The 11470-nt window shown below is 25.6% G+C and overlaps 1 protein-coding gene across 2 annotated transcripts; it reads right to left on the bottom strand.

Moving 5' to 3' along the window:
- Positions 1-987: 987 nt before the first annotated feature.
- Positions 988-9984, bottom strand: LOC114132806 (uncharacterized). 2 transcript variants are annotated; one of them, XM_050205552.1, is made up of 12 exons: positions 9540-9984; positions 9297-9466; positions 6187-6388; positions 6003-6103; positions 5858-5932; positions 5226-5800; positions 5060-5155; positions 4910-4995; positions 4741-4846; positions 3613-3739; positions 2845-2932; positions 988-1895 (listed from the first exon to the last, which is right to left on the bottom strand). In XM_050205552.1, exons 2-12 carry the CDS (start codon positions 9322-9324, stop codon positions 1838-1840), a joined length of 1542 nt encoding a protein of 513 aa, XP_050061509.1. In that variant the 5' UTR covers positions 9325-9466; positions 9540-9984; the 3' UTR covers positions 988-1837. The 2 variants fall into 2 exon arrangements, with proteins under 2 accessions (XP_050061509.1, XP_050061510.1); XM_050205553.1 differs by having other exon boundaries at positions 9297-9462.
- Positions 9985-11470: the final 1486 nt, after the last annotated feature.

The raw sequence follows: 11470 nt of genomic DNA, 5'->3' as shown, positions 1-11470 counted from the left end.
TTTGAGCCTACAATAATTATTTATAACCGAATTCATTATATTACTTACTTAGATAATGCATGAGATTATATTATGTTGGGTCGATATTATACTACGTCAATATATTATATTAGTAACTATATCAACTGGTGTTACGGTCAGTAGCGTATGTAGAAGTTAATTTTGGAGGAGGTTAAAAAAAATGTATGATAATATTATATATATATTATAACAAACAAAATCAATGCCCATACCAACCATAATTTTCAGGGGGGGTTAAACCCCTAAACCCCCCCTTATATACGCCACTGGTTACTGTTACATATCAATCGTGTACCGGTGTACCTCTCTATAAATTATAATATTATTTAAGTTAGTAACTACAAAATCACTTGTAAATCGTCTTGATTTTGATATATTTCGTAAAAATATGAACTATATACCAGGGGTGGCCAAACCACGACTCGCATCATAGACTTTTTCGGCTTGCATCTTATTAAAACATTTTTACAAAAAAAATTTTTTAATATGAATTTATGTTTTATATAATAATATGACGTTTTTTGATTTTTTTTTAACTAGAATAAGAACAATTCGTAAGGAATGTTGTATTAAATTTTCAAGTTTTTTTGAGCAGTAAAAATTTTTTTATCGACACTCCAAAAAAAAAAAAAATTAGAAAAATCGAAAATTTAAGTTGTTAGTAAAAATTTCCGTTTTTTCTTCACTTTTTTTTCTCGAATTTTTGGAAATCTGTTGAAAAATGTTTACTTATGAACTGTATAATGCACCTAGGATTTTCTCTTTGCTATCGGAAAACACCTCCGAAGTTTGAAATTGAAGCATTATTTCAACAAGTTATGCTGTACACACACACACACACACAAAACACACACATCATTGTAACATAAATACATTTCGTTCAGAATCTAAAATCATATTTTCAAAATCTGCTTTAATAGATTTTGAAATAATGAGTATTGTTTGACAAAAGAATCACACAGTATATTTTAGCTGTTATAAAAAATTCATTTTATTAGATATATTGATATACCATATATATAATATTTCTATGAATTACTCAATTATGGGGAAAGGACAATATCAACATTAATTGATGATTACATTAACTTGTCAATTTTCACAATTCTATATTTATATTTTAAAAGACCCGCTGCACATACAACAATTGAAAATAAATGCATGAACCAGTAACTTCTTAAAAAAAGTTCTCAGATATACAAATAATAATAATTATACAGCTTTAAGTAGTAGAAAAGATTCATAAATCAGTTATGAAACCAAATGTCAATTATTGTGTAAAAGCTTTATAAGTTTACCATATGATAAGAATGAACATTTGGTTACATTAAGTTAGGACAGTTAGGTACATTTTCTTAGTAACATCAGATCATAGTTCCCAAGGGAGGATGGCTACTTAACATTATATGAAAGCATAAGCATAAATACAATAAATGTTTCTAGAAAACTATAACAAAAAAATAACAAAATTTTTCTAGATTCACTGAAAAATAGTTACTTATGTGATAACAGAAAATGGTCCTCTTAGATTCTCTTATGTTTATTTTTTAGAATATACTTAATCATAATAATAATAATAATATAAATATAATAATTTTAAATCATTTGTATTAATTAATAACTAAGAACGCTTGTGAACAACTAATGTTTTTCATAAACAAATACATATAAATCTAAGCACTATACATTAGTATAAGTTATACAATTATTTTTGTTTTAATATCAATTAACGACATTTTTTATAGTATAAACTTAACTAAATTAAAAATAATTTGTACATATACATTATATAATTTATATTTTTTTATATATATATTTATAGTTCCATGTAATCAACCGCAGAGAAATAAGTATCAATATTATCATCCAAAAATCTGAAAAACACAATAAATTTTTCATGTATTTAATGTATTATATTAATATAGTGTATATACTGTTATAATTATGTATTGAGGGAAAGTTTTGTTGACTGTATACTAACTAATAACATTGAAAATTTTACATTAAGAAGAATCTATTTTAGCTAGTTATTTTTATAATTAGTGGGAATTGATCTATTATTAAATTTAACAGGTTGATTTCCATATATGATGGGATATAGATAGTATCTATATTCTATACGTTATATGATCATAAGCTTCCAATAATCATACTCACAAATAAATGTGAATATTTTCTATGGAGTTGGATTAATAAATAAAAAGAAAAATTGTAACACTTTTGGAATAGCATTGAAAATAGAAGGAGATCAGCAATACTTTAATTGCTGTTTTGAATTTTAAGCAAGTTATGAGCATTTTAAAATACATTCCAATAGTTGATTTAAGTATATTTAAAAATATATCTTTGAGAAAGAAAGTTTAATTTATAATGGCAATTTTAGTATGGAAAACAAAAATTATAAGGAGTTGCGTTGGGAGAGTAGATAACTTAAAGAACTATAAGAATGCTATGTTTAACAAAGACATTTTAAATAAGGTTATGTCATTGTAATGAAGCTGATAAGATACTATGAGATACTATAAGTTTTATTTTTTATAGTGCATGACATCTCAAATTTTACAAAAAAAAATTACGAAGCTTAAACAAGGTATCTTTCCACTTGTAGAACCAAAATGTTCCTAATATTACCTTTTGTTTAATTTATAAAGGTTGGATATATTTTTAATACATGTCATATTTTTTGTACAAAAATAGTTTTTTTCTTGATAAAATTATATATTTTTGTTGGTTTACTCTACTTTTTCTAATTCATTGGATGTCATTAAAAATGATTTTAACATTAATTATTGAAATGAAAAAAATCTAAAATTAGTTACTTACTGCATCATATTATCAATGAACTGAACGAAGAAATCTAAATCGCATTCAGGATTCCACGAGGTTTTTAATATAAAAAATGGCAATCTCACTGAAAAAAAATACACACATATAGACAATGATTTAATAAATAGTGAAGTATTTTTATAAATTTTATTACATGTTACTTAAGAACAGAACAAATTTTTGATAGCAAAGACATTTTATTTACATCTTTGATCTTATTAAATAATGTTTTCTTTCTGAATGTATTAAAACTATTTTCAATTTATGTTAAATTTGTTAATTTTAATATTTAAGTTACTTTATTTTAAAATATAATACCATAAACTTGAGTAATTTTCATGAAATTGACAACTTTCAGTATTTGGTAAACTATTTTTGAAAATTAATAAAATTATTTTATTTGTTAGGTTTATTAAATATTTTTATTTACAGTATGTTTGAATTAACAAACATTATTTGTAATATAAAATGTTAACAATTTTTTATGCTATATTAGTTATTACAATCAACAATTTATAGACATAATAGGAAATTAAATTTGAAATATACGATAATATTATAATTTAATTATAAACACTTCTAAAAAGAACATAGTTAAACACAAAATAGTTACACAAAGTATGCAAAATATAATTGCTTAAATATTGTGTTATTGTTTATGAAATAATACTTATCAATAAACTATACAATCAACGTTTATAAGTAAATTCCTATTACAATTTTTAAATTTAAATATAAAAAAATGTATTTTTGTTTAATACATACCGAGAAATCTCAATAGAAAAATGGGTCCATACACATAACACCATATTTTTTTGGGTACGATGTGTTGTTTAAAGACATAGGTCATATTTGGTTGTTCAGCTAATCTTTTCTTGAAATGGGACATTCCCTAAAATAAATAATATAAAATACATAACTATAATAAAAAATTGTATATTTATTTATTTTAATTAAATAAATAATTTTAAAATTGTATAACAATTATTTTTTTAATTGAAGTAGAACTAGTTCTAATCTCCTTCAAAAGCAAGAAAGCAGTGTATGGCAACTGATCTAGTTTCTTTTTTTTTTTTTAACTCAATTATGAATTATTATTTTTAATTCTGGGTGGAGTGGAGTGAAAAGTGTTTTGTTTAATGGTGTAATGGTATTTAGTTTAAACTTTATCAATTTTTTTTATTTTATTAATAATCAAGAATTATCAATTGTAGTAACTTGAAACATTCTATTATTACTTAAATAAGAAATTTTGCAAATTAAAAATACATCAACACTTACTTTTTTTTCATAAGTATTTAAAATCAATATTTTAATAAAAAATACTAATTTTAGATATGTTGTCGGAATACAAATAACTTGATTTGTAATTAATTCAGAATTAATATCAGTATATCACTATTAGCTATTTCATATAGGTATCATTAATAAAAATATTCAGATGAATTTAAAGCTCTTTTACCATATACCTAATTATAATAAGTCTAATAAATGATTATAAGAATATATACTAAAGATTCAAATCCCTAGGATAATTTAATCTAAATTACATTAAACAATAAAAACTTGGTTTCTATAAAAATTCCTGTTTTCCTAAATATTTGTTTTTTATGGTTATTTTAAAATTTACAGAAAATTTTCAATTTTGACCTCCTAAAAGTACCAATTAGGTGCAATTATAGTTGCCAAAAACCACTCTCAAAGTTGAAGATGAATGCTTTTTCTACTATAATATGTATACATAAACATTATTGAATTAAACATCAATACATTTATGGATCCGCTCATAAGTTAGTCTTTGAAAAATTATCTTAAAGTAATCGTTAAATACTAAGTTTATAAGAACTAAAAATATGCTGTATTAAATACGATTGTTTTTTTTTTTATCTTTACCTTTAATTGAATACCGTTCTTTATCTCATTTTGGTATGAAATATGTGTGTGAACAATACTGTTAAAATAGTTCATCAATTTTGTACATAATATTATTGATGATTTCCTAAAACAAATATTTTATTAACTATTTAATAATAATAAATTTAGATAGTTATTAAATAATTACCTATGAAGATCATCTGGAAAGTTATGTGATTCAATGAAGGTATATGCAACTTTTGCAACATAATGATCATCATGAAATTTAAGTAACTAAAACCAAGTAGTCAGTCAATTTTACAAAGATAATAATTATGATGTATAATATAAAATGTACCTTGTTGCATTGATTTTGTATTTCCAAATCATTTATCAACACTTTCTTTAATTTATCTGGCAATTTCACACCATTGGGTAATTTCTCACTAAGACGCTAAAAAAATTATAAATTATAAAATAGTTTATTCAAATTCTTAACTTTATTTTATATACTGTTTAAATACCATTGGAAATGGAATGATTTTTAGGTAAGTATGAGCAGCAGTTCGAAGAGATTGTTCCCTTAAAATTTTCTCTACATCCATCTCTCGGTTAGTAAACAAAGTAGAAGGTACACGTGGTTCAGTAAAGAAATTAGTAGCTAAGGTCTTAACTGGTAAGGTCTTAGCTGGTTCAGAAATTGAAGCTTGTCTTGCAAATTGTATGCTAATATTTTCTGTAGGATCATCGGACACATTACTGGCAATCATTTTTATTTCTTCTGTAGTTTTATCTTTAGAATAAGTTTTAGGACGTTTTGGAACTGGTTCGTATTCAAGTTGAAACTCGTTACTATAATCGATGTCCATAGACGTGCTTGGTTCAATTATACTTATATTTTGTATTACTTCATTTGTAAGTTTTTTAGTTTTGTTTGTATATGTTTTTACATTTTTTGTTGTTTCAATACTGTTTCCCATAGTACTACTACTAAGAGTAATTTCTGTAATTGTATCATCACTGACAGGTTTGATTTTGTTCTTGACTTCTCTATCGACAATGTTACTTTTAGGTTTATTGACTGCTTTCTCTGATTGACCTGGTATAAACAAAAGATTACAAGATCAAAATATATATTCAACTAAAAATATTTTACCTCTTTTTTGTAGATTTTTGTCAGTGTGTTTTCTTTTATTCTTTTCAGAATCTATTACTGTTTTTTTTGGTCGACCTAGTTTTAATAAAATATTACAATGATAAATATGAAGTACAAAATAAATATGTAATTAAAAATAAATTACCTCTAGGTTTCGACGGGGAAGGCAAACTGATCTTTTCATTAGGTTTTTCAGTTTTTTTTCTTCCTCTTTTGATTTTCTCAAGTTCTTTTTTTGATTTTTCACTACAATAAGTAATTATTATTATATTTTTTTTTATAAATAAATGGTACAAATAATAGGTATTATTAATTTAGCAATGTCTTACAAATTCTGCTTAAGTCTTTGTTGGTGACCTAAATTAATTTCATTAATTTCCAATAATTCATCTTCATCTACCCATTCGTCCCAAGTTGTTTTCCATCCCTTGTAATGAATAAAGTATTGCTTTTCACCATCGTCTGTCAAGCGCCGTTTCATACATTTAGCTTCATACAGCAAATTTTGAAAGTATGCAAGCACATTGTCACCTAATTAAGAATATAAATATATATGAAAGATTTTAAATAGGATTTAATTTACTTATGCTGAGAGAAGTAAAATTTTTGATAGAGATTAGCTTTATATTCAATAAAATATTTCAAATAAGGCCAAACATGCTTAAATGCTTGTATTCATAATCATAATTATATATATAATATTTAAGTATGAATTTGATTTAAAGTTAATATGAAACAAGTTACATAAATATTTATCTATACATTTATTATTGTATAATTAATATAAATGAAAAAATCTAATATCATAGTAAATTTAGGTTAAAGAAGAGTTTTATCAATGTTGTGCATGGATCAGAGAAAGAAAACAAATATTGTGCTGGCATCCTCTTAAAGTAAATTATAAAATAATAGAATAATTCAGTATACTTTTTATATTTTAAAGTCCTTAGATAGTTTAATGTACAGGTATATAATGGCTAGTATTATACTATAAATTGTTTTTATACTTAGTTCATACAAATGAGTGTAATAAACTAATAATTTTGCAATCCAAAATATATATGGTTAATAAGTGTTAGGTTAGGTCAATTGTTATGACAATAATTTCTAAATCAGTAGTTTTGTATTAGGATTTTTACGCAACTAATACAATTTTCTCAAACCATGGACATCACTGAAAGTGTTTTATGAAGGGAGGAACTCCAAAAGAGAAAAAAAAATCATAGACTAGAAGATAACACATAAAATATGTACTGAATATGCATTAGATCCATATGCAATAACTAATGGAATAATAGTATAAATTAAAATATATAAACTACACAAAAGAGCATAGAACAAAAATAATGTAATTGAATAATGCTCATATGAGAACACTATTTGAAAATCAAATGCATATATATTATACATTGATGAAAAGGTCCTGAAATTTGTATCTACTACTTACTACTTAGATAAGATATCAAATTATTGTTATTTAATGTTAAAAGGTGTACACACGTACAGTGTGCAGACCTAATTGTAGCGCATCATTCATCGTATACAACTAAATTAAAAACAGAAATTCTTAAATAGCTAATACAGAGTAAGTATATTTATTTGTAAAATATTTAAAATAAACACAATAATTCTATATAATACATAATTTGGGTATTTATTTCTAAAAAAATGTAAAAAAAAATAAGCAACAGATTATTTGAAATTAAATGAAACATCTATCAAAAACTTTCCAATGTTAAGACTACATAAAAATATTTATTTAAGTTAAAATCCGTTCTCTAATTATTAACATATTGTATTATAATATAATATACTTTAACCTTTTTGTTAGTTTATACAAATAAAACATTGACTCTATAATAATGCTACCTATTATATTTTACCAAAATAATGAAACTTTCAAAAAATATTTAAATTTAATAATAATACTGATAGCAACGTCTATAGTAGTATGCTATGCAGGTCTAATTTTCTAAATAAATACATAAGTATACTCAGTAGCAGTGTTACGGGTGAGAGGGGGATCCAGGGACCCTCACAGATCCTGAGTTTAAACTGTGAAATGTTAATCGCTTAGGACACTCAGATTTTAACTATATATTATAATTTTTACAAGCGGATAAACGCTTATTTATAAATTTATTAATAAATGTATTATAACACAATATGTCAATATCAAAAGACTTTGAGTACACTACCACTATTATCCATCACCGATTAAGTTGATAAATAAAAAAATGGTTACTCTTGATAATAATTAATAACACAAAATATTGTGCACTATATAGAATGAAAACATGGTTTAACAAAAACCATTTAAGTATAAAAAAATATTAACTTATAAAATTAAACATAATGTTATGAATGGTGACTTAAATAATTTGAATAACACACCTTAAAATTTTGTATAACTTTAGTGGTTGTAGTATAAATTTAAACTTAGAAAAAATCTACAACACTAGTTAGGTACAGTTTAAGTTTATCAAATTCTATGCATATTACTCCAAGACTTTAACACATATTTAATATGTGTTACAGAACCTTGATGAAAACTGCGTAATTTACTTATTAAAATGTCTTAAAATGCAATAGTGTCTACTTGTTTTTTATAAAAAAAAATACTCATTACATAATTCATTAATACACATAAATAGTAATAAGTTCCTACAATTAAATCAATTTAATTAAGTTTGTTTTAACTTTGGTAATTTAATAATATACCTAAGTACAGAGGCGGACCCAGGGTAGGGTTTGGGAGGTTAGCTTCACAATAGAAACTAGAAATGGCCTCTCGAAATGACAAACTACATAACTATATACAATATTAGGTACTACAATAATAAATAATAATTTGTAAAATGTACACAGATTCAAAAACATTTCTACAAAAATATAGTTATACATTTTTAAATATATAACGATGTATAGACGTATAAAAGGACGCAAAGACTGCATATTGAAGTATAAATAACACATACGAAATTGGGCGGATGGCGCATATCAAAAAATAATGTACAAAGAACTCGAAGATACACAGAATACCATACGTACGACTGCCTTAGTCTTTAAATTTTACAAAATATACACTGATTTCTTATAGCTATATTAATTGTTGATATCAAAATATATTTTAAATAAAGTAAATCGAGAACGTAGCGAGTAACTTTGTTATGCACATTTGGTTGAAACTTGAAGCTTCTATACAGTGGCCTCAAGTACGTGAACCATATACCTATAATATATGTAAATCCTGGGCTCGCCACTGTCAAGGTATCTAGTTAACTATAAAGTTTTCATTGCATAGAATTCTTTTGTTACATTGCAGTATATCAACACTTCAGCCAAGCAATCGAACGGAGATAATATAAGCAGCATAATATTTGCCAAACTGGGACATAAACTTAATCGTACAGTTATTGTAATAAAATTAACACTTTACCTTGGGCGAAATTATAAATATCTTCCATTATGTCGTCAAATAAAATATGAATAACGTATCAATAATATTGTAGATTCAGAGGTGTTAAACAATCCGTGTTCTCAAACAGTGGTGGCAGTATATTTATATACGTTTCACTGTACTGAAGACGCTGAAATTTTGTAGTCTAACTACACAAAGTAAACGAGTATTTTATAACGTATACAATATTAGGTGAGCAAATGCCAAAGGCGAAATACTAACAGGTAAAATTGGACAGGACGAGCGAGAACGGTATTAATAAAATGCAGTCAGTCGGATAACGGAATCCACTCGATCAATAAAACGCAAACGATGCCAGGCTATAGTATAGGCTGCCGGTCAGAATACACCAGCGATCGCCATTACGATTAAACGGAGGATTGTGCTATTCACACATTTACAATGTTCCAGATTCTGATTATAGGAAAATCGCAATGGCAATACAAACGAAATTCGGAATCGGAACGAGTAGTGCGTACCGCTACTGAAAAAAAAGATTATTGATCACCGATAGGCGTGGTGGGACTTCATGACATACGTAAATACATAAGTAAGTATATAGTAAATAAACTCTGAAAACAGTATGGAGTACAACGTCTGTCCCGTTGTGTTTAGTGTGTGTGCGAGCTTGGCGTCTGTGCGCGTCGGTCGAGCATACGATTTTCACGGCGTAATACGCAAAGATTTTATAAACGTTATCTTGTATAATATTTCCTTGGCGTTTACGCTTAATCATTTATTTTAGCCGATAAGCGCAATCGCAATGAATGATAACGAACGGACCGTCGTCGACGAGTGACGACTATCATTTCATTTTGCCTTAAATATTCAAAAAAAATCATCGTGTCATTTTGGTTTTATTCGATTTTTGCACCAAAGTAAAAGTGTAAAAAGCGTGACAATATAACATATTATTTACAATGACAAATTGTATCCGTCGATCGAATTTCAGTACGTTTTTTAATGTGGTGATGCAGACACACTTTCTGACTACGACTACCGAGCACCACCTAGCGTTAAGCTGCAGCCGACTTTATTGTTATTCACGAATACTGAAAAGTGCGATGAACGATTTAATATTATAGTTTGAATGTTTATGCACTTAAAATAGATTGAATTTGTAGGTACTAAAAAATTGGGTATTGGTTTTTTGAAGCTACACCATCTATAATAATAAATACATTGTATAAATATAAAATAATGAGTTTATATAATGATACAATGTTAAACAATTTTGTACATTTTTTATGCTTTTTGTGATTCCCAAAAGCTTCTTATACTTTAAAATATTTCTCAGTTTCACGGCATATACCACCTAATTTGTGCCCTCCATTATTTTCTCAGCATTTGAAAAGACTCATCTATTTCAACTTTTAAGTTTAGACAGCTATGAGAAAACAAACCGTGAGTGACAGGGCTAGATTTACAGTTTTCTCTCACCCGGGTGCTTATTACGAACCTGTAATAAAAATTGACAAAAATGAACAAAAAAAAAATCTTGGTAGGACTAAATCACAAAGAATTATTGGGCTCAAAAATATAATTATGTATAAAACTCCTGTTTCATTTTTAAAATTTATTTTATTTTTTTCTTATGCAATTATTTTCTATTTTGGTTTTCTTTTAAATATTTTGTTTTATATTAAAATCTGTTTCTTAGTAATAATAAAAAAATTGTAGATATTTAGAAAAAATCTTGTCTATATTTATCTAATGTGCCCAATGCATTAAAGGTTTTAATATGATTTTCGTTTAAATAATATTGATGTTATAAATCAACCAATGTTCTCTGTTACAACTTTCATCATTTTTGGAATAATCAATAAGATTATGATTTGAGCAGAAGAATATTTGAACTAGGTAGTTTATCAATATACGGAAAATCGCTTTTATTTGTTTGTTATTTGTGAAATGTTGTACAATAGGTCAATAGAATCAACAATTTATTCTGCTATATATTTTTTGTTTTTCACTTGGAAAGTTATATTGGTATTTCAATGTACAGAAATTCTAGTAAATATAGCATTGAATTGTAATTTTTAACTGTAGTGAAAATTCAAAATTATTGAATAGCAAATTGTTGTACTAAAAAAATTGCCATGTATAGATAACGCTAATAGTCTAATATAAACATTTGGTGAAAAACTCAAGTA

The sequence above is a fragment of the Aphis gossypii genome, chromosome X (assembly GCF_020184175.1).
Source record: "Aphis gossypii isolate Hap1 chromosome X, ASM2018417v2, whole genome shotgun sequence".
NCBI lineage: Eukaryota > Metazoa > Arthropoda > Insecta > Hemiptera > Aphididae > Aphis > Aphis gossypii.
This window is presented reverse-complemented; position numbering and strand designations above follow the sequence as displayed.

Bases quoted from the DNA above. Each gene is read 5' to 3' on its own strand.
- LOC114132806 (XM_050205552.1), bottom strand. From the start codon at position 9,324: ATGGAAGATATTTATAATTTCGCCCAAG. The intron at 5,156-5,225 runs GTATTTAAACAG...TAATTTTTTTAG, and splicing joins AAATCATTCCATTTCCAATG to CGTCTTAGTGAGAAATTACC. The intron at 3,740-4,740 runs GTAAAGATAAAA...TATTTATTTTAG, and splicing joins AGAACGGTATTCAATTAAAG to GGAATGTCCCATTTCAAGAA.